At 34.2% G+C, this 24,390-nt stretch overlaps 1 protein-coding gene across 2 annotated transcripts in view; it reads left to right on the top strand.

Annotated features, from left to right (window-relative positions):
• The window catches only part of LOC108903815 (heterogeneous nuclear ribonucleoprotein L), a 133,940-nt gene extending 115,234 nt beyond the window's left edge, over positions 1–18,706 (top strand). The window contains exons 7-11 of one of the 2 annotated variants that reach the window (XM_018706117.2): positions 2,464–2,472; positions 10,629–10,876; positions 14,583–14,930; positions 16,017–16,224; positions 16,658–18,706. In XM_018706117.2, coding sequence (XP_018561633.1) covers positions 2,464–2,472; positions 10,629–10,876; positions 14,583–14,930; positions 16,017–16,224; positions 16,658–16,767 — 923 coding nt within the window. In that variant the 3' untranslated portion in view covers positions 16,768–18,706. The remainder of the gene's footprint in view (positions 1–2,463; positions 2,473–10,628; positions 10,877–14,582; positions 14,931–16,016; positions 16,225–16,657) is intronic. The other variant, XM_018706118.2, reaches the window with a different exon arrangement.
• The last annotated feature ends 5,684 nt before the right edge of the window (positions 18,707–24,390 follow it).

The following is a 24,390-nucleotide window of genomic DNA, read 5'->3' as shown; positions in this document are numbered from 1 at the left end:
CATATAAGGTTTTTTTGTTTATTTTAAAGTATTCTACCATCTGTTAAAATTAAAGCAGTCAAACTCCTAACACCGTGTATAAAATTGTCATGAAACAGTTGAATTCAGTTTGTTTAACTATTACTGTTTGTTTATCTATAAATTTTGCGCACATAATCGCGAGTTGAAATGATTTACTTTATACACCACTCGCGCTCAATGAAAATGATTAGTTCGTGCATGAGTGTTGTTGCAGGCATCCGTATAGCTTTCGAATCTAGTTCCCGGCGTACCACCTACGTCGTTCTTTTTATTCCACTATTGTCATTAAATTATTTTATTAATTAGGCATCTTCGAGATTGTAATTGTAAGTGTAACATATCAACAGTACCTACTTAAAAAAAATATTTAAGGACACATGTTGCAGTCATTCAACGTTCTTGCAATAAATGCATCTGAATGCTATGATTTTTAGAAAGTGACTAATGTCACATTTTTTGTATCACCTTGCTGACGCTGCATAAAGCATATAGCCTGGTGAATCATTATTTGGCAACCGCGATGAGACGGACCCGCTGTTTTATGAATAAATTAACGAATTCGTAAATAGTGCCGAGTTTATTTACCAACAGCTATCTATAGATTTCTGTGTTTTGAGATCTGACGTTGACGCAAAAGAGTGCATTAATCATTTTTCACTAATTAAATGGGAACCGCCTCCATATTTCGTTATAATTCTAATTAGATTCGTTACGTTCCATTTATTTTCATCACCGTCATTTTCCTTCGAATAAGGTTTGAATCGGCGCTTACGGCGTGTTTGTTAAATTACCCCCAGTCCTCAATTTCTCGCGAAAAAATTACACTGACAAACATGTGTCATTCCAAAAACAAATTTTCGAAAAATCGAGATCTTAACTGTAAAAAATAAATTTTAAATATATTTTAAGAAAACAAGGGTAAAAAATGTTACTGTGTGAAAGAATGCGGATGTACGCATTAATGTTTGTTTCAGGTATCTTCGACTTGGTTAAATTGTAGATTCGCATATTTGCCACGACAAAGATGAAGTCTAACAACAAAGGAATTGTCTTGAATTTATTTGTTTTCCTCGGGGTTTCCCGTGATACCATAAAACTTGTGCTATTTACAGCCACATAAATTTTAATCATAACAAATCTTCGTCGAACGTAGTAAGACAATATATACGCGTATACGATTTATGTCCTCTTAGAAAAAAAAAACGGCCTAATAACCAGAAAGATTCGTCTATATGTCACATTTTAATAAAAGTATAGATAATGTAGGTTATATCTCTGGTTAATTTATATTTAAATATCTCGTAAACAAAGTACAGTTTATTAAACTGGGTCAGCGTAAATTGTTTCACATTTACGCTTTGATTTAATATTTTATGAGGGAGGGGAAGTCCTAAAGCTGGGACGCCAAAACTAGAGATTGAATCGCTTATAGCCTCGAGGTTACCCTTTTAATATTAAAGATAATGGTTGACGATGAGTGACGTTGTTCAACCAGAGATATTATTTCATGTATATTCGCGGTGAAGACTGTGGAAATATGCTTGGATGCTAAAAATATCTCATCATTATTTGCACGTAAATTAAAAACGATTTTCGTATAACTAACTATCGACTTATGTGAAGCATGAATAAGAATTTTGGTTGGTGTGCGTTTCTTGTCTGCGGTTTGTAATATGTTCTATGAGCTTTTATCCTAAACAACGGTTCAATTTACAACAATTGACGGCCCTATTACATTTTTAAAACTTCCGTATAGCTCCCGTTTCTATTTTATGGGATATAAATGACAGGCAATAAAGATAACGGATAGCAGCTAATATATATGGAATAAATTAAATGTAGGCAAGCTATGATCGATTCATCACCATAAAATAACGATTCGTGCTAGAAAAATGTTGATAAATTCGAATCGATGGCATTTTGATATTTCACTTTTATGAGGCTGAAATAGATTTTCGTTAAATAGATATCTATAATGAAAATTTGTCAAAACAAAGGCACAACATTGAGTACTTACATATTGTAGAAAATTTAATGCGCATACAATTAAACGCTATGGAAAGTAGGTGAATATTACTAGCTAGAATATGTGAATATCAACCGAGTAAATAAATTTTAAAGTGTGAAATTAGTTTTAATATTTGTGTCTGCTTTTTAAGGTTGATATTTACATGCGTTATATGTAGAACTACAGGAACTTTTTTGCATAGAAAAAATATAAACATATCCAAAAATCTCCATCTAAAATAACATCGTATTTAGGTATATTAATTCCAGCAAAAAATCTGATTCGAAGAAAAGTTGCGTTTGTTTTTTTTTCGTGTTAGCAGTCACAGAAAATAGTCGAACACAAATGAAATATCTTCCATATTCTTTAAATACCCGTTTAGTCATAGTAAACAATATGTAGTTAATTGTTACTAAATTCGTAATTTGTTACAGGAAAGGCCAGTAAGTGTACAAAGGTGATATAAACTAGTGGCATATTAACTATTTAAAAAAAAACAAAAATAACAAAAAATATAACCCCGACTAATTTCGTGTATGTATGCATCTTAATAATAACTTGTTTGAAATTAACCACAATATCTTGTTTGAAATCGAAATAGAACCTGCATGATTAACATAAATCATTTAATAGAGCTAATCGAGCCCGACGTAATTCCGCTGTTGGGCAGGTTCCCCAATTATCATAGCTGATGAGAATCGTACCACACAAACCCGTGGTGTTTTCAATATGGATAGTGGTCTAAAATAATCTCGCACAGGTTTAAATATACAGGATGTAACTTTAAGTGGGGGCCATATAACGTGGCAGTTTGTTTTTCACCCGATTACCATCCCGTCGTATCATACCAGGTGTGAAGTCAACCGGCAGTAGCAGTTTTTCAGAGGGAAAATCGTGCATTTTAGATCTGTATGCTTAATATTAACTAAGGAACGTCTGGTACGTGTTTGGTAGTTGAATTAAGAGACACTTCGCCAGTATTTTCTTTAACCCCCCCCTCTCCCACGCATTATCTTGGAATTCCACGATATTTCCCCGGAATTCTTAACCCTCTACATCCCACCCCCGTTTGTCCCTAATGATGTCATTACAAGTAATGCCGAAATGAGGGTAAGTAAATAAGTCCGTCCATTTTCAGTACAATTAGCCTCGTTCGCTCTGGGAACGCAATTAAGACGTCCAAATAAATTGTTGTGTTACGTTTTGCAAATTCATCCAGATAAACCCATTGCCATTACGGTAATACGTGCATACGCTGGTGGGAATTTGCCTTTCGGTGCGTTAAGGGAGACAAATTTGGGGAGATAATGGGACTAGGTTTCGGTTGCGGTGGATTTATTTCGGGACGTTTTTTGTTCAGTTAAATGATATTTCGCCTGTATTAAAATAATTGTTTTAAAGGTTTTTGCGATCGTGACGATGTATAATTTAGGCAATTGGACAACAAACGCAGTTTTTCTTAAATTTCACAATTAATAACAATTTTCGATGAAGTTCTTTAAGCTTTATTTTTCAAAAAAGCCGAATTAGTTTCCGTCTAAAATGGTATATCGACAGCTGCGAGGCATAATACAATGAAAGATTACGTATCGAGTTATTCTAATTATAAAGCGCTTTGAAGTCCGTATAAATTTAGTTCCAAAAAATGCATTTTATTACGTATGACTCGACGCTGGTAATAAACGCATACAAAACCATTTACGTTACGTCATTATACATTTCGAAGTTTTTTTCCACCTTACCAGTTATGACTCAGTTAAATCAATTTAATGGCTGTGTTGCAAATATTAATACGTTTATGATTCTCTTGAGTGCCCCGGGAAAATTTATATAGATATATAACTCGCTCGGTCGCTTTTCGCAGCAGTAAAGTATAACACCGCTGTCACGGCTTTTCATGTGGAGGTACTTGCAGTAAATAAAACGTAATTGCTTTTGGTGAATACTACATTACGTTACTTACTATGTAAAACATTTATGTTTTGGTGTTCGCGTCGAATCTTTAGTGACAGCGATATAAAAAAGATCAATATTTCAGTACGTAGCAAAGCTGTGAATCTTTATCATGTAATTTTTCAATTTTCCCTGTATAATTTAATTAAACGATATATCACCATTTTCTATGGATGTAATCAGGTCAACGAATTATTTACATTTTGAGTTAGTGCCGTTTTAATTTGCAATTTATTACCGAGTTCCAGGTAATTTGTACCTATTCCAAAATTTAATAATCTGTTATTTACCTGAAAATATTTACTGTTTATTGTCCAAACAGATAAATATACAGGCTGTTACAAATTCCCTTCTCACTACAGAGATATCGGAAAGATGAATTTTTCGAGACAAAACGTCTGAATCTGATTCGGGCTGAGGCAATGCAGTATTGGGGGTCATGAAGATTTGCAAAAAATGTAATAAAATTTCCAGGGTCGTATTTAAAAAAATGAAGTTGATGATGGTCCTGGAGAGACGAAACGTTACATATAAAAATTGAATATGCCATTCGATAGAGAGCAAAAAATTGCCACGAGAAACTGTTCTTCTTTTTTCAGTATCTCCTCAAACAAGGCTGAAATGAAACAAAAACGGATTTAAAAAATTTCGGTTATTTTTAAATATTTCGAAAACTAATCATGTTAGCCCTTGATTTTTAGGGGCATAATGTTGGTCCCCTGATTACGCAACTTTGCTCCCATTTGAGCTAGTTTGTATGTATTACCGTTTCCGAGATTCTTGTAGTGAAAAATGAATTTGTAATTTGCGATATAAAAAAGGAATGTGTGGAAACACATAATTGTCTTACTTTAAGAAAGAACATTTTTTATTTATTTTTTGGTAATTTTTAATTAAGCGTTTTAATAAAGAAAAGGTTAAGACTAGTGTGTGATGTATTGTTATGTTGCCATAAAGCAAATATCGGAATTTTCTTCTTCTCGAGATAATTGAATACCTCCTTTTTTCTGTCTACGGTATCGCCAATAGATACATCAAACAGTTTATTTAGTTGTTATAAACGGGGCAAATGTTCCTCAGGTGGCATATAGTGGATGTGTTCGAGATGGGAAATCGATAAAAAGTTGTTAAATTGCCAACTCGAGTAATATCGGAAAATACCAGTTAGACACAATTGGGAAAATATAATCTTCCGTTTCTCTACCAGTTGTATTCATTCGCTTCCATAAATAAGAAAAAGTAACGGTAGCTTTTATAGAGTATGTTCATTTTCTACCCAGTATTATTAAAATTAAATAATGACATGACTGCCCAATAGAATATTTAGCTTATTCTAAAAAATGCGCCAATGTTAGATCCTATTTAAATATTTTTAATTAAAATTAGTTTCATAGTTGTAATATACAACTAAAATCGGTACTATCATCACACTCCCACTGCCTCCAGTTTATTAAATATACAAAACTTACTATTTGTAGGGTCAAGAACTGGTGAATGTGAAACAGTTTTAACTAAAAAAAAATGTCTTTCATCTCTTGTTAGATAATTTCGCTAAACAAATACGTTTGGAAGAACCTCTTAGCATAATTTGAACCAACGCGGATTATTATTTGTTATAAATCGACATAAATTTCTAAATTCCACCGTAATAGAAACTTTTTATGTAATAAAAATTGTTTGCATACACTCTCGTATTGCCTAATGGAAGGAAAAATATTGGATTATAATGTGAAATATGTTATTTTCCTCAAGGGAGACGGTTAAACATCATTTGCCCGATTACCGCCGTCTAGGGAAATTAAAACGTTTAAATAAAATATCATAAAGTTTTTTGTTGTTTTGTAATTAAACGCCATGCATTAGTAAAGCGTACGTATAAAACCGCAAATGGTGTTCAGTTATCTACCAACAATTAAGTTAATTAACGTGTTCGTGATAAATCAATAAGGGCCATTGGTGGGACATTATCGTGAATAATATATGGATTACCTACTTTTTGGCTGTTTCATATTTGATGTATACAGCCTTCGCAAATGATTATAAGCCACGTGGCCTTCGACCTTCGAGCATAGGCAACCAACATTGTACGATACTGAAAATCCCCAAACCTCGGTGAATGTAATTAAATGAAATTGATTTAAAATTAATTAACGTGAATTTTTGATATATTAACCGTAATACAATTATTACAATTTAGTATTAGATACTGATAAAAATTACTTTTGTTTTTTCGGAGCAATACTTTTAACATTATTAAAAGCAGAAAACTATTAAGCTTCACTTGCTAATGAACAATTGTAAATTTTTTCTACGAAAACAAAAAGAACATGATGTGAATTCATAACATTTTTTTTATACACTAATGCACAGTTAAAGGATCAAAAGAATTTCCTAAATTTTTCCGTGATTTTTGACAGACTGTATTTAGGTGAAAAATGATCGCATCGGGAATTAGAAAACAGGATTTTGAAGCTTTAAGATTCTAGTTTTTAGATCTTTCGGTCGAAAATTTGTAGGACCTACGGTTATCATGCAATTCCAACAAATAGCGCGACAAAAAATTTTGCAAAATTTTTCAGCTAAGCTATTGCATAGACCAGATAGTTTGTTTATTCAGCTTCGATTTCCTTTTTTTTTAAATTTCGATACGACCATTTTTCATCGAAATATCGGAGTTTTTTGTCTTCAATCATTGATATCTCGGTGACAAATGGTCGTACAGAGAATTAAAGGGCAGTTTCGAAACTTTTCGGAAAAATTTTTTTTTCATCTTTTACACGAATTTTAAAAAACTGTAAAAAAGGGTTTTTTTTAGAAAATTAACGGCTAAATTAGAAATATTCACGAAATCTAAGTTAAGCATGACTTTTACAGTTCAATATACCCAGAAGAACCCTGTGAAGTTTCATCTGGATCTAGCGAACTGTTTCTATGTTTCAAACAAACTTTTGAAAAAAATTAAAGGGTCACGATTTTTGAGCTTAAACACTTCATAATCATGATTAAAATGGAAACAAAATTTTTAAGCTTTTCTCTCATTTTTCCGCAAATAACGTTTGATTGACTGAAATTTCAAAATTTTTTTATTTTGGAAAACCATCCGGACATTGAAGAAAACAAAATCCAATTGTTCTCAGCACGATTCGGCCTTTCCGTCCTATGGTTCTGTTCATCAACTTTTAATTAAATCAAAATTAAAGTTGATGATCCAAAATATGTGGATAGATTTCGACCCCGATTCATACCGTTTTTTGAGACAAATTTCTAATTAATTTTTGTGCAGTCTGTAATCACTTAAAAAACAGTTTGTTTTCACAACTACCCTTTTTCCTCTGAAACCTCCTCTTTTCACTTATAATCTCCTTAGTGCTTGAATTATTTCCGGAAATTTTTCCGAAGAAATTTTCTAGAAAAATGAGTCGAACATATTTCAGTTGTGCAACTTAATTTAATTCTTTGAACTGTGTTTACTGTAAAACATTCACATTATTCTTATCATCGTGAATACCTACAATATGTTTAAATAATCATTTGTTAAACGTTATCTAACAAGTTTTGACAACACATTAGTTATACCAACAATCGTACTGGTTTTACAAACAATACTGTAGTTTTTTTATGACAACTGACGTATATTTCTGATACGCACAAATGAACGGCCGGAAAAAGGTCTTTTTATTAAAATAAATGAACATTTTCTACATCCGCAATCATATTGTATAAAATTTTTGAACGATAGGAACATTCATATAGTGACCGAAATATTATTTCGTAACGGAATTTATTTGATACATAGTTTACAATTGTACGGTTTATTTCAATATATAACAAATATAATGGTGCTGCGCCATTCGTTCATGTTATGTTACTAATTTTAATCGTGTAAAAGATTTATATTGTTAATTAAAATAAACCACGATTCCATTTAACGGATATGGACGTAGTGCATTGTTGAAGCAAAATGTATGGCGTATTATAAATAAATAATAACGGATATTTAACATTTCGTGAAATTTGTATTTATTGATCTGCTTGGAGGATTCTGCCAAACCGGGATGTTGATAAGTTTTTCACTGTATTGTTCGGGGACTATCAAATGTTCAACTTGAAAAAAATGTTTTTTTCAACTCAATTTTTACAAAAAGTATAAAATATTTTGCAATTTTACAAAAATGCACTTATTCTACTTGCCGAGGACTACATATTCTGAAAGTTTCGTAAAAAAATCTTATTTCGTTTTAAAGATATAGAAGTTTAAAAAAAAATGCGATTTCTACCCGTTTTTTTTTACAATAACTAATACATTTGTTTATCAATTGACTTCGAGCTGGGCTCAAAATTTTTGTTATAAAAAGTTCTACAACTTTTGTACGATACATTTTTTCTAAAATGTTTAGTATGTATATAAATGTACGCAAAAATAAACAATACATTCTAGCGATCCAAAAAACTCATAATTACCTACAAGAAATGATGGTAAATGATAATTTTGGTACTTCGATAACTCCATTGTCGAATATATTCAGTTGAAGTAGTTCTATGGCAGCCTGCTCACAAAAACATGACAGTATCTACCTCTGCCGAGATTTATTGCGCGCGATGTATGGAGATAGAGAAAATGAACACACACTATCTCGACGCAGCGTCCGATAACAAATTCTAACGTCTTCACCGGCTCGTACCAAGCATCTACACCAGGATAATCTTACGGTTCGGTTACAGATTAAGTCACTATTGTACCCCCCAGCAAAACCTCTGCATTCCCCCGGCAACATTTACCGGATTTTCCGGTTTACGTGACGGGTATCGGAAAATGTACATTAGCCGTTATGGTATGCGCAGTTTTTCTAATTTTCTGCCGCAATAAAGAGGAAATTAGTTTTTCCCCGTTTACCAGAGGACGAAAGAAATATATCGTTCTCTTTGCAATGGTGTCCTAAATGTTTATCGCTCGAAATATTCGGTTGTTTTCTGACACCATGAAGTAATCTGACTTTCTCATAAAAAATTAGAATAGGCCACGAGAAAGGGCTTTAATTTGCTAGACAGACAGCTCAAAGTTACATAATTTGGTATAAAAAATGTTAAGCTAATTCAAATCAATAATGGACATTTCATCATTTTTTATTTCAATTGCTTTGTACAAAAAAAGGGGTACAAAATATTTCATATCAAAGTTTCTGGAAGTTTATTATTTAGTAGAAATATTCTTCAAATCAAACATCATTTGAATTCAGTTACATTTTTATGAAGGATGTCGCAAACGGCATCTACAAATGCGAAATAACACAGACATGTTAAATATGGAACTATTTTCTATTTGATTGTAAGACCGAGTTTGTTGCGATATTTTTATTACTTTTCACTCCGTTTGAATAAGAAAAGTATATAAGAATGACGTGCTGGTGGAAAGCGTGATATTTCTTGGTCGGAGGTGTGAAATGTCAGTTTGAAAATAGTGTTATGTAATTCCGACATACTGCAACCGATGTGGAATAATTTTCCATTTTACAGCGCTGTATATTTTAATGGATGTAGGTTTCCCAATAATTTATAAATAAGATATTTTGAGGATTTACTATCATACTTAAAAATACATTCTGGTAGGCACTGGTATTACAGTTACTTTACAATAGTAGTAAGAATTGGTTTAATTGTTTCACTTCAAAATACTGTGTATTTGTTTGTTAAATTAAAAAATTAATAATTAATTAATAAAATTAATTAAAAATTGTCGGAGATTTTTTCAATCTGTTGCTAAAACTGAATTGCAATTTTAAATCGAATATTGATGGTGTTTTATTACAAAAAAGTGATTAAATTGTAATTGTGGATGACTATTACTAATACAAAATTTAATAGTTTTGGTCAAATGATTGCATATTATATACTTATTTTATTTTAAGAATATATGTATTTGGATATAAATATTTCTCAGTAATAAAAACCTAGTACAACAGCTAGGTCTAGGATCGTTCGTAAGTTTAACCAACCAGACATAAGTCGGTTTGATTGATGGTCCTCATCAATATGTTGTTAGAGCGATCCAGCTGCTTTAGTGTCGTTACTCACAAGAAGATGTGTATACACAGAGCGTAAGTGGCTCCACCTATCGTGCTACTTTCCACCTACGCCATTCTGTGACCTACAATTTTCTTTCAAGAAAACATAAGTTTGAGTATGCTACAAAATCATCGTATAAAGCTCAAATTAAAGCAGATGAATCATCTAAAAAGAGTTGGCAAAAAAAAGTCCGTAGACCGTTTGAAAAGGTAGCAAAAATAAAAAAACCGCTGATTTTAATATGATTTCTTAAAGGTGGTTAACGATAAAAAATTTTGACTTTTAGGTCTTAAAACTAGGAACTTCAATATTCAATTTGCTTTTTATTTTATTGCTCTACGACCATTTTTCGCTAGAAATTTTGTATTTTTTTATTTTTTTGTGTCTAATATACATCCAATATTTTCTTATTATTATTTTCAAAACATGTGAATGCCAATTTTCTTCGCTATTTCTCAGTACACGCAACGGACGTTTCATAAAATTCACGTTTACGAACATACGTGGTCAATTTTATTTTTGACCCTCACAAATTGGATAAACGTGCGCCGGCAAGCCCCGCACTAAAGCATTTTTTTTCCAGATCCATATCCAAACGAACAGACCAGGCAGTTCGACGAAATATGCGCCAGCACAGGGTACGGCGAACCCTTCGGCACGGACACGTTCAGAAAGACCGCTACCCCGGCGGTAACGACAGAATTCAGAGACCAAAGGACAGCGCATTTCCAGCAACCGGGAGCTGTGCTCATGGTTTACGGACTGGATCCTCTACGTACCAACGCGGATAAGCTGTTCAACCTCATGTGCTTATATGGAAATGTAGCTCGGGTAGGTGTGCGATTTATGTATGTTGTTAGTTGCCCTTGTACCTAATTAAAATGGGAAATGCGACGCGTACAGTAACGAAAATGAGTGAATAATCTGTTTACTCACCTGATTTTCCCAGCATATGACATACTTGAAATCTCGCAGGTAATCTTCGAGTGTTGGTACCGGGATCTTCTTCCAAGGCGTTTAAAATTTCTTTCCTTTTGCTTTTAATTCCTGAAACATTAAATTGAACTTTTGTAGATTAATGTGGCAGTTTTCTCGGAGAAAAATAAAATTTAAAACCGCGTTTATTACAACGTTAGAGTGAAAAAATATCCTGTTACATTTTTAACGCAGTTTTTAATATCTAGCACGTTTAAAAATATATAAAAAAGCGGTTATTTTTAAAAAATGTTCCGTATTTTTTACCCTTTCTGTATTTTATTAAGCTTCACGCGCCTGCAATAAAAGTTTCACTTTATGCATACCCATATACACGTCGTTGCCGTTTTAAATAAAAAAAAATGCGATGCACGGGCCCCAAACGCGGGCTAAATAATAGATGCATTTAAAAAAACCTTTTTTCAGCGGAATACCACCGTAAAAACAAACTCGAGGGATTAATCATTCATGTGACGTTACAGGTGGCGGAGACGCCCGTTTTTCCTTTGTTCGGTTTTCATCCACCGAACAGACCGAGGCGTCTGGATGCTTATTTTATTATTTACGTTTGCGTGAAGCAAGGAAGCGCCCGGCTAAGGTGGAAATAGAGCCGGGCCTGATACCTTTTAACTATTTACCAACCGAGATCCTTCGAGATTTTCATAATGCATTTAATCTTCCGTGAAATTAAGTTGGGAATATTTAAGGTCGGACCTCGGGATGGTATTTACATTCAGATCCACTTCGGTGTATCATTTCTTGAGATATGGGGCCCGTCCGCAGGTGAGATGAGGGTGAGATTTATCCATTTGGAATCCGGGTGGGGAATGGGGAAAAAATTGCGGCCGGAATGGACAAACACCATATAAATTTTTAACTGGGCCGGTACGGGACTAGATTGCGTTAGGGCCGATGGAAAACATGTTTACGGATTCATGCTGGTGCGAAGCTTTGTTTGGGAAAAAAAACGCACTGTTCATTCGCGTTAAACTTAAAAAATTGCTCTTATTTTGCTGTTAATTTCTGAAATAGCTGTGTCAAGAAACTACAGAAATTTCACTCGTGTTTTTAATCCGCGCCGAGAAGTCGGCCCCTGAAACACCCTGACAGAGCCTGTCACTCAATCGAATTCCTATAGTGGAAACCTGGCGGTGGTTTCAAGGGGTGCGATTGAACGTCGACCTTGGTCATTCGCATATACCAAGTAAATTTAATCCTTACAGATTAAGCTTGTCACTATATTCTGCCTAAAATATAAATTAACACCGACACATACGTTCAGTACAAAGCTTAAATAATTATTTTTTTAACAATCCCAGTATTTTGATTTGTCCAACACTGTAGTAGTGTCGAGTATCTAATGAAAATATTGATGCAACACATTGCAAGGGAGGTCAGAAACGTCATAAATAATCATAATTCAAGTAACATTTACTATTATGTACTGAATTGTTACAAACGCATGAAATATTTCGATAATCACCTTGGTACTATTGAATTTTAAGTAAGAAACGAATTACAATTATTGAGTGTCGCAACTATAAAAAAAAAATCTTACGGTATATTAAAAAGCAATACTCGTATCTCATCAGCTTAATTACTTCCTGATTTCATATAGAAAGTTTGCGTGTTCTACATACAGTGCGATAATGGCATTTTTTTTTCTTTTCTCTGCATACTCGGTATTGGAGAGAAGTTGCCGCCGCTGCGTTGCATAAAACCGGTACAATTATTATTGGTGCAATGTGAATCTCGTCGATATGCACGCGAAACGAAATTTTGCGAATAGATTTTAAGATATCAAGAGGAAATGCATTCATCTAAGTATAGTGCAAGATTTACCTACTGAAATATTTGTACAAAATAACGAGCGTTCAAATAAAAACGTGGTCAAGTTGGTTCTGAAAATTTGGACGTAGGGCGTAGCGTATAGCAAATGAACTTAAACGTCATCTGTCAAAGCGCTATATCGCCCCTATCAATTTGAATATTTTCGTTTTAAAAAGCGTTTAAAATGGTGTTTTCTCAAGAACAAAAAGTGTTTTATCATAGAGTCCTACTTTAGAAATGGACGCAAGATTGATGGAATATGGAAGTATTCTATTGAGGCATGTTTCATAGAATTTCAAAATCAATTTCCCGGCGTTGTTGAGTACAAAATTTTTTCAAAGTGCAGTTCAGCGTTGTGTTAATGTTTTTCGTGAAACGGGCAGTGTAACAAGAAAAGAAGGAAGCGGCCGACCTAAAAAGCGGACTGAAGAATTAAAAGAAAATGTCCAACAAATAATGGAAAATGCGCCAAGAACTTCTGTACGTGTTTTATCACAAATGGTGGGAGTATCAATCGGTACCTGCCACACAGTGTTAAAAAAAGATTTGCGTTTGTTCTCCTATTGTTTAACTTGTCAGCAAGAACTTCATGAAGTTGATTTTCCGCGACGGGTTGTATTTTGTGAATGGTTTTTAAACAACTACGGTGAACTTCATAATATCACCTTTTTTTCTGATGAAGCCTGGTTTCATTTAAGTGGTTACGTAAACTCACAGAATATGAGAATGTGGTCTTCTGAAAAACCAGATAACTTTTTTGTGGAGGGCCCTCTACACTCTCAAAAAATTGGAGTTTGGTGTGCTCTCAATCGAAGGAGGATTTATGGACCTATTTTTTTTAATGGTACTCTTACTGCTCAAAGGTATAGAGAAGAAATTATCGCTCCTTTTGTTAACCAGCTGGAAGAAAACGAAATTACAAACTTTTACTTTAACAAGATGGCGCAAGGGCACATACGGCAGGCGAGACGATGAATATGTTGAGGGAAGTTTTCCAAAATCGACTAATAATGCTGAACATGAATTTCCACCGAGGTCATGTGATATTACGCCGTGTGATTTCTTTTTGTGGCCTTACCTTAAAAACACTATTTTTGAACTGCCTATTCCTGATTTAAACCATCTGCAGGCTCGACTTATAGACAAGATTCGTGAAATTAACAATACCCCGAGCATCTTAGAAAATGTCTTTAATTCTTTGAGGAACAGGTGTGAAAAGTGCTTGGAACAAGGAGGAGGACACTTTCCGCAGCTCCTTTAATTGTTTGTTATTGTTATCACGATTATTCTTTAAAATAAAGTTGTATAGTCATTAACGTTATTGAAGTTGATCGCTATAAGCTACTCCCTACGTCCAATGTGTCAGAGCCAACTTCGACCACGTTTTTATTTGAACGCTCGTTAGAAAAATACAAAATATATTCAGAAAAGTTGAATTTCAATGTGTTTTTTGAAACATTGAAAAAAAAAAGAAAATAAAAAACAAATGAAGTTCAGAAATGTTCCTAAGCCTACTACGTTTTAGATGCTAATTTTTGAAAAATTGTATTGGCCTTTTTTTATCGGACATGTATCCAAATTTCCCTTGAAAGTACCTGTACCTTTTTATTTTAGACTTTTTGTCTACATATGCTGCTAATTAGATAAAGTTTTTAAAATTGATACAAGGCATGCTTCCTTTCGGGATAGTTTGTTAAAGTCCCTTTCGACTGATTCCAAGTTCCAATTTTAGATAAAATTTCTGAAATCAAAAGAGGGCACGGCGATGGTACAGATGGGCGACAGCGTGGCGGTGGAGAGGTGTGTTCAGAACCTAAACAACGTCGCGGTGGGCCTGACGGGGGCCGCGCCGTTGGTCCATCACTCGAACAACACAAACGAACAACAGCAAAACGAGAACAACCTTAAGGAACACAAGCTCCAGCTGGCCTTCAGCAAACAGCCCTACCTCAGCGAGGTGACAAATCCCTACCCCCTCCCCGACAAATCGCCATCCTACAAGGAGTACATCACAAACAAGAACAACAGGTTCATGAACCCCGCCATGGCCAGCAAGAACAGAATCCAACCACCCAGCAAGGTAGGTCGGTGTAGGTTTGTTGGGCGTCGGTTGTGTTTTTTCTCTGTAAATTTATAATCGTATAAAGTACGGTTAACCTGTGAGTAACATATTTAGGGCACTGTAAATTATGCAGTTCGGGAACTGTGCCTGTAACGGTCCTAGTTACGGAGGTGCAAATGAACTACTGGAACTTCACTTCACTGGATCTACGGTTGACTTTAACTTATTGATCTACATTGTATTTTTTATACAATAAGAGATGATGCGTATCAATAAGCTTTCGATATTATGATTTATACAAGGTGTTCCACTTAGGAGGGATTCTTCTGTAACTATGCGACTGTAAAATTTATAAAAAACGCCTGGAATCGTGGGCCATGTAAGGAAAGTATTTTTAGCTTTACGGGGTGTTACCATTTTTTTTATAAATTTTTCAGTTACATAGTTATAAAAGAATCCCTCTTAGGTGGAACACCCTGTAGATATTAAAAAAATTAATCTCATTTTACGTTAGAAAAACAATGTTTGTAGATGGACGAAGCAATTTTTGAGGTTAACGTCAACCTAAATCCATTGAAGTTGCAGTAGTTCATTTGTACCGCTGTAACTTGGATCGTTACAGGGATGGTTCCGGCATTACATAATTTACGATTCTGTAAATGTGTTGCTTACAGGTTAATCGTCATTTACGGAATTATAAATTTACAGCGAAACACAAAATCGGTCCATTATTTATATAAATAGTTCAAATTGTATGTGATAATAAAAAATAGATAAAACTGGGAGACTTGACAGATAAAATTCTGCTTTATCTCTCTTGGTGTGACAGTTTTTCAGTTATTTCATGCCAAAACTATAAAATTTTGTTGTTTTGACTTTTTTTACAGGAAAAACCACCTGTTTTTTTTGTTATTTATGGTGACCTTTTCTCGTTTTATCATTTACCACAAAATTTAATGAAACAGTGTCACATTTTACTTACGGTGGTGCCTCGGCGTTATCCCAAACGGTTTTGACCTCTAATTGTTATTTTTTCTTTACTCTAAGGAGGCCTGTTGCCAGACGAAACTAGCTTGGTATTAAATAAATATTTTCCCCCTCTAGATCCTTCACTTTTTCAACACCCCTCCGCAGGTGACAGAGGTGGAGTTGATACAAGTGTTCAGAGACTACGACGTCGTTCCACCTAAGGCGGTCAAATTGTTCCCGATGAAGTCGGAACGTTCCAGTTCGGGCCTTCTGGAATTCGAGAACATCACGGAAGCCGTGGCTGCGGTAATGGCTTGCAATCACGCGGCCATCGAGAGTCCAGGTGGGTTAAGGAAAAAAATTGATTTACCAACAATTTTCATTTTTCCCGACCAAAAAAATCACAGTAAAAAAAAGCGGTGGCGAAATTCCCAAAAAATAAAGAGAAAAATGAAAACTTTTAATTTTGTTAATTAGTCTTTAAAACTGGAAAAACGGATCAGATAATTCCGTACAATTTTGTATATATCGCAAATACCCTGTTGGTGGCCGAGCGGTTCAAGGTGTCAGTACTTGAATCGACGAACGCCACTGTCACGGGCGCACATACAGCCTACTGAATAATAATGTGCCGCCCCCTCTTCCGCACAAGTCTCTAACTTGCGATTTGAATGAGGGGTAGAGATATTATTATTATTATTATATTTCTGGCGAGATGTGCGTTAACGCCTACCTTGGTTACACTTTAATACGGGTCTAATGCAGAATCTTTCCAGGCACGAAGTTTCCCTTCATAATGAAATTGTGCTTCTCGTCGTCCCGTAGCATGACCATTAGAAATGGCGATAATAATTCCAATGGGGCCGCGGACAAGCAGGATCACTAAGCGGCCGAACCCAATAAAAAAAAATACATATCCTTTCCATATATATTGTAAATTCAAAATATAATTATTAATGTTAAGTTAGTACTTACAGAAGTGGATAAGAGTGTTTTTCTTCGTTGTTGTTATATTCCGTTCTATGAATCTCCTTGACCAATTGTAATTTTTTTTTTCCTTAAATGATTTTTGTTCCTAAGAAAGTCTCTAAATATTTTTGTATCACAAGTACTTTTTTGGATGGAACTTTCTTGATTATAATTAAGATAATTATGTAATAATCGTAATAGTATGGACATATCGTAAATAGAGGTGGGGAGGGGAGGATGTAACGTTTGAGTATTTGTGTGGGACACAAATAAAAATTTACCTGTGCTCGGGGGATCGTGCGAAGCGACGTAATCCCTAGACGTGGTGAATCCTCTCATTTTAAAAGTGAACGGAAGCCCTCGACGGGGACAGTAACGAAACGTTTAAAACGCCTCTTTCCGTTTAGGGATTGGCGGCTCGGACGATCCCCCGACAATCTATTAGCGCAATTTAAGATTTTACTTGCAACGACACTAGTGTTAACGGTTTTTACTGAATAAGCTATTTATTGGTAGACTTAAATTTTAGTTGTAGGCGATGCAATGATTGATACTCGAGGCAGTTGTTAGAGCCTTCTATTTCTGTTGATGAACTTGATTTGTTATATTGTGATGGTGTTAGGAAATAAATTGTTTTGATTCGTAATTTTATATTGAACGCCGTCCGAGACGGGCGACCGAAGGTTCGTTCGTCTCGGACGGGCTAATTTAGTGTATGCATGCGGGGTGACTCGTTTAAGGCAGGTCCTTTCCTGACCTCGGTGGTATCGACGATACGAAAAAATGTGTTGAGGATAAAAGTTGCGTTGAAAGTAATTCTGCGGTTTTTGAATCGTTGTAGGGGCTTTGACGAACAGATATTGCGTCTAAAATGCACCGTTCATGGGTTATTTGGTGTTTTAAAAAAATACATACAAAATCCTCGAAAATATCAACAAACATCTCGAACTACGTTCTTACGGAAGACATTTCCAAAATTTAATTTCCTTTCGATTTTATTAAAGGACGTTGGGGTATATTTCTTTTGGTTTGCGAGATGTTACCAGTTTTTTTGTATTCGTTTTTACTTTTGTTGCAATTTTTGCATTAAAAAATCGACATTGCGTAATAACGGTACTTTTAAAACCAAAATTGACCGCGATACCGTGAATGTGACGTTTGTGCACCGTTGAACGTACAAGTTCAAAATAAAAATGCGTTTAAAACTCATAATTTTAAGTTCAAATTCCAAATTTTGAATTTAAACTCGAAACTTCATATTGGAACTCTCAATGTTGTGTTGAACCTTAAAATTTCTAATTCAATCTCAAAATTTCATGTTTTAAATTTCCATCTCCAGGTTCAAACTCCAAAAATTAAAAAAAAATTTAATTGAAACTTAAAACTTCATGTTCAAACTCTCAATGTTGTGTTGAAACTTAAAATTTCAAAATCAATCTCAAAATTTTATATTCAAACTCTCAATATCAAGTTGAACCCTAAAATTTCAAATTAAATCTGAAAATTCCACTTTGCAAACTCTCAATTTCACGTTGCAACTCCAAATTTTGGATTTAAACTGGAAATTTCATGTCCTAACTCTTGATATCGAGTTCAAACTTAAAATTTCCAATTCAACCTCAAAATTTCACATTTCAAACTCCAAATTTCGAATTCAAACTCGATATTTCGTGTTCTAACTCTCAATATCACGTTCAAATCCAAATATTCCGAATTCATTCTCAAAATTTCTCTTTTAAAACGCTCAATTTCAAGTTTCAACTCCAAATTTTGAATTTAAACTCGAAATTTCATGTTCTAACTGTCAATATCGAGTTTGACCTTAAAATTTCGAATTCAACCTCAAAATTTGACTATTCAAACTCCAAATTTTGAATTCAAACTCAGCATTTCATGTTCTAACTTTCAATAACAAATTCAAACTCAAAAATTTCGAATTCATTTTCAAAATTTCAAGTTCCAACTCCAAATTTTGGATTTAAACTTGAAATTTCATGTTCTAACTGTCGATATCGAGTTCGAACTTAAAATTTCGAATTCAACCTCAAAATTTGACTTTTCAAACTCGAAATTTCATGTTCTGACTGTCGATATCCAGTTTGAACTTAAAATTTCGAATTCAAACTCAAAATTTGACTTTTCAAACTCGAAATTTCATGTTCTGACTGTCGATATCCAGATTGAACTTAAAATTTCGAATTCAACCTCAAAATTTCACGTTTTAAACTCCAAATTTTGAATTCAAACTCGGCATTTCATGTTCTAACTCTCAATAACAAATTCAAACACAAAAATTTCGAATTCATTTTCAAAATTTCAAGTTCCAACTCCAAATTTTGAATTTAAACTCAAAATTTCATGTTCTGTCGATATCGAGTCCGAACTTAAAATTTCGAATTCAATTTCAAAATTTCACGCTTCAAACTTCAAATTTTGAATTCAAACTCATCATTTCATGTTCTAAATCTCATTATCAAGCGTAGACTTAGAATTTCGAATTAAATCGCAAAATTTCTTGTCGCAAACTCTCAATTTCACGTTCCAACTCCAAATTTTGAATTTAAACTCGAAATTTCATGTTCTGACTGTCGATATTGAGTTCGAACTTAAAATTTTGAATTCAAATTCGTCATTTCATGTTCTAAATCTCAATATCAAATTCAAACTCAAAAATTTCGAATTCATTTTCAAAATTTAAAGTTCCAACTCCAAATTTTGAATTCGACTTCAAAATTTCACGTTTCAAACTCCAAATTTTGAATTCAAACTCAATTTCACGTTCCAACTCCAAATTTTGGATTTCAACTCTCAGTATCCAGTTCAAACTTAAAATTTGGAGTTTAACCTCAAAATTGACTGCGATACTATGAATATGATGTTTGTGCATCGTTTAACGTAACAGGTACTTAAATACGTGAAAATTAGATGCCTTAAAGAAATGCCCTAGAAATGTCTGGAAATTGACTTGGAGTGACTTATTTGGGGTACATTTTCGTATTGTCGATACCGCCAGAGGTGGGGAACAACCCGTCTCGAGCGGGACGCCCCGTATCTCAATATCTGCATTACGTGTGCTTCAAATGAAATTTTACCGATAGTCAATATTTTACGAGTGTAAAAGTCTAAATATCACTACGAACTAAGCAAATAAACTGACATATTTTAGGTACATATCAATTGTATTGAAAGAATAATCTATATTTTTCGTGCTTTGTACTTTTTCGTATCAAATCTATCAGTTACGCGTCGCAGTTAGGCGGAGGGATGGGCCTCGGCGGCCTTTTCAATTTCAACAGCTTAGCCAGCGAACTTTCGTCCTGTAGATCTACAGATTGCTACTTTAGTTGAATGTCTTCCTAACGTATGCGCCTCAGTTTAGACCTAACCTAACTTTTGGACTGGGGCCCATTATGTATTATCGATGTCAATAACATAGTGTTTGTGTATGGCGTATTTAAGACATGTTATGTGCAATGACTTGCACGGCTTCCGCGAGGCGGCGTGCCCGCTGGCCGGGGCCGGGGCGCGCCTCTCCGGGGGTCGATTCGTAAAAGACAAATAGTTAGTTCATATCACATAGTATTACGTATTCGTATTATAGAGCTTAGTTATTTTTGTCCCGGTTCGGGGGGCCGTCCCCAGCCCCGCGGTGCTGGACCGGCGGGAATTTCTGTTTCCGGACGGGGCTGGGGGCGGTCGCCGGACCGTAGCGGTAGCAAGTATCTTAGGAGAACTCAAATATTTGTAATGGTGATTATTAGGTGATATCTGATATTTATTGATTGTTGTTTCTTGTTTGCCGTTACTTTCCGTTCGTCTGTCGAGTCGAGTCGGTGTCGTTCGAGGTTTGTAAGCAAATAAATTGAAATTACGACTTGGCTGCGGGTTTATTTAGATTTTCCGCTGGGTAATGTAAATTCCTAGCTGTTGGCTGCTTGTTCACATTAATTTTGTTGTTCGTAGAAAGGCTATTCATTCTTTTACGTATCATATTTCAAGTTCAAAACCAAAAATTCTAGTTTGAACTTGAAACTTCCAATTTATAATACAAAATCTTGAGTTAGAACTTGAAATTTTTAGTTTAAACTTAAAATTTCATATATCAAACTCAAAATTTTGAATTTCACACATGAAGTTTTGTGTTTCAAACTGGAAATTCCAAGTTCAAAATCGTAATTTGAACTTCAAATCCAAAACTTCAAATTCAAACTTGAAATGACAAATTTCGATCTAATTCAAAATAAAAATGTGTTTAAAATTCGCAATTTTAAGTCCAAACTCCAAATTTTGAATTCAAAATAGAAATTTCAAGTCCTAACTCTCAAAATTAAGTTCAAACTTAAAATTTTGAAATCAGTTTCAAAATTTCATGTTTGAAACATCCACCTCCAAGTTCAAACTCCATATCTTCAATTTAAACTGAAAACTTCATGTTTTAACTCTCAATATCATGTTGAAACAACATTTTGAATTCAGTCTCGAAATTTTATGATTGAAACTCCAAATTTTGAATGCAAAATAGTAATTTCATGTCCTAACTCTCAATATCATGGTGAAACTTACAATTCCGAATTTAAATTCAAAATTCCAATGTTTCAAACTCCCAGCTCCAAGTGCAAATTCCAAATTTTGAAGTCGACCTCAAAACTTCATATTTTAACTCCCAGTATTAAATTCAAACATGAAATTTCCAAATGGTTTTAATTTTCTCATGTTTCAAACTCAAAACTTTGAATTCAAACACGACATTTCATGTTCCAACTCTCAAAATTAAGTTCAAACTTAAAATTTTGAATTCAGTTTCAAAATTTCATGTTTCAAACTTCCACCTCCAAGTGCAGACTCCAAATTTTCAATTCCAACTGGAAACTTTGTTTTAACTCTCAATGTCATGGTGAAACTTTAAATTTCGAATTCATTCTCAAAATTTGACGATTCAAACTTCAAATTTTGAATTTAAACTCGATATTTCATGTTCCAACTCCAATTTTGAATTTAAACTAGAAGTTTCATGTTCTAACTCTCAGTATCATGGTAAAATTTAAAATTTCGAATTTAATTTCAAAATTCCAATGTTTCAAACTCCCAGTTTCAAGTTTAAACTCCAAATTTTGGATTCAATTCTCGGTATTAGTTTAAACTTAAAATTTTGAATTCATTTTCAAAATTTCATGTTTCAAACTTCCACGTCCATGTTCAAATTCCATATTTTCAATTCCAACCGGAAACTTCATGTTCTAACTCTCAATATCATGGTGAAACTTAAAATTTCGAATTCATTCTTAAAATTTTGCAATTCAAACATTTAAACTCGATATTTCATATTCCAACTCCAATTTTGAATTTAAACTAGAAGTTTCATGCTCTAACTCTCAATATCATGGTGAAACTTAAAATTCCGAATTTAATTTCGAAATTCCATTGTTTCAAACTGCCAATTTCAAGTTCAAACTCCAAATTTTGACTCGAAATTTGATAAACAAAGAAAATTTTATGACTACTAAGATTGACTGCAACAAATTAAAAAACGTTCAAGTCTACGTAAAAATATACAAGGTGTTGCAAAAATAATTTTATCTAGAGTAGATACGTACTTTAAAAAAAATTACTTATTTATTGAACTATTGTAACTGACTTGTATTATTTTTCATGAAAGCGCGACGGAGGCATGTCCCATTCATAATTTAAATGTCGGTCAACTGCGATTATTGTTTTGGTACAAAAATTACTGATTTTTTTTTAGTGAAAAAATTCCAACTAGTTCTCACTTGGGGTGACCGGGAATAGTATTTAGACAATTAAGTACAGGTTTTTTACTATACATATCAATTTTTAAACAACGAACACTGTTTTTGGATATTTTTGGCGGAATTATTACCAAAAACATTTGAAAACCTCCTACTTGTTCATTTTTAACAATATGATAATGAATGACCATAAAAATCTATTTTTGATTATTTCAAATCACCCTGAAGAATCCGTTAGATGAAAAAAAATCCCAAATAAGCGGTACTTGTCTAATTTTTGCATGAAAGAATTGTCACATTTGGCCTTGGCAGATTATTGGGACATGCTTCCAAGGCCTTCTTGATAAGATTCATTAAAATGGATCGATAAATGAAAAAAGTGAATTCTTGAATGGAACACCCTGTATGTGTAACGTTGTGGTCTACATATCAACAATATTGCAGTGTAAATGAATTTTTTAAAACATATCGAAACGTTTTAATAATTTTACTTTCGTTTTTTTTTTTCGTTCAAGGTCAATGTAAAATTTAGTGGTGGAAGCTAAGCAACATCGTGTATTTCATTCGAGACGAATTGAAAACCACGTTTTCAGGAGCTTGGTTTTACATAAAAACGTGTGTTATTCTAAATTTGAAAACCGTTAAAAATCAATTTATTTGCTCGTTTTTTTTACTCGGTTAAACGCTTGGAGCTATTATTGTAATAATCAATGAATCATCAGACCGTTCCTGTGTGTTATTTGATTTATTTTGTAGTGTTCTATGAAACTCTGCATTCTTAATAATATAAATGTCGTAACAAAAACATTAGTTGAGTCAATTATCTGTGCCTCTAGCCGTGGTAGTCTTTCTTTGTCTATCACAGTCTTGAAACTCCAATAACTCTATACCTTTCTTACTTGTTTCTCTCTGTGCTGTGATAATTTCATAGTAAATTTACCGTTAAGACTGTTTATTTTTAGATCCTACAAAGTCCGCAAGCGTCACACAACAACTAGACTACTTGCCGGATCTGACCCCGTTCACTTTAACCCACGACCACAAAAAAGACCATTGCTTTTTATACGTTGCTTAAAAATATTTAAAAAAATTGACATTCTTCCTCCGTTTCCACATCTGCCCAGGAAAGACGTTGGAGAAAAATCACATCGGAGGATGAAGTCACCTGAGGTATATGTCTCTGTATAAATGATGTATCAATGTTCTTTGTGACGAGTTTTATAGCGTCCGTGTCAGTACGCGCGCACCCACGTCTGCGCAGTACAGTGGTCGGAGTTGAGTGGGAGGTCCCGACGCAAGTGCCGCCTTTAGTCTTGTGGAGTGGGGGTGGGGGGTGTGGCCTCGGGTACGCCCCCTGTACCAATAAGCTTACGCAGTGCAGTAGTGGGGGTTGGGTGGGACGTGCCGCTCCCACCACTGCGCCGACCTAGGTGCGCGCGAAGCGACACCGACTGGGGTGACCGTAGACCGATAAGAATGCGCAGTTTGACTCATCTGACCCAGCTGGTTCATATATGCTGTGCTATAAAGGAACACCGATATACAGGCTGTTTCTCTAACTGTTGCATTTTTAATTTTCTTTCCTGGGCAGATTAAACAGCCACACACACATAAAAAATTTTTTGTACTTTTCATGCGACATATGTTGTCCGTAGTATTTTTGCCTTCTGATCACGAATCCGGTGTTAGAATTGAACTATCACATCACAGGAATTTCCTAACCTCAAAAAACACCAAAATTAGCAAAAATTCACGAAAAAGTGCTAGGAAAATTACATTTTTTTGTGACACCT

The sequence above is a fragment of the Anoplophora glabripennis genome, unplaced genomic scaffold (genome assembly GCF_000390285.2).
Source record: "Anoplophora glabripennis isolate ALB-LARVAE unplaced genomic scaffold, Agla_2.0 scaffold134, whole genome shotgun sequence".
Classification (NCBI taxonomy): Eukaryota; Metazoa; Arthropoda; class Insecta; order Coleoptera; family Cerambycidae; genus Anoplophora; species Anoplophora glabripennis.
This window is presented reverse-complemented; position numbering and strand designations above follow the sequence as displayed.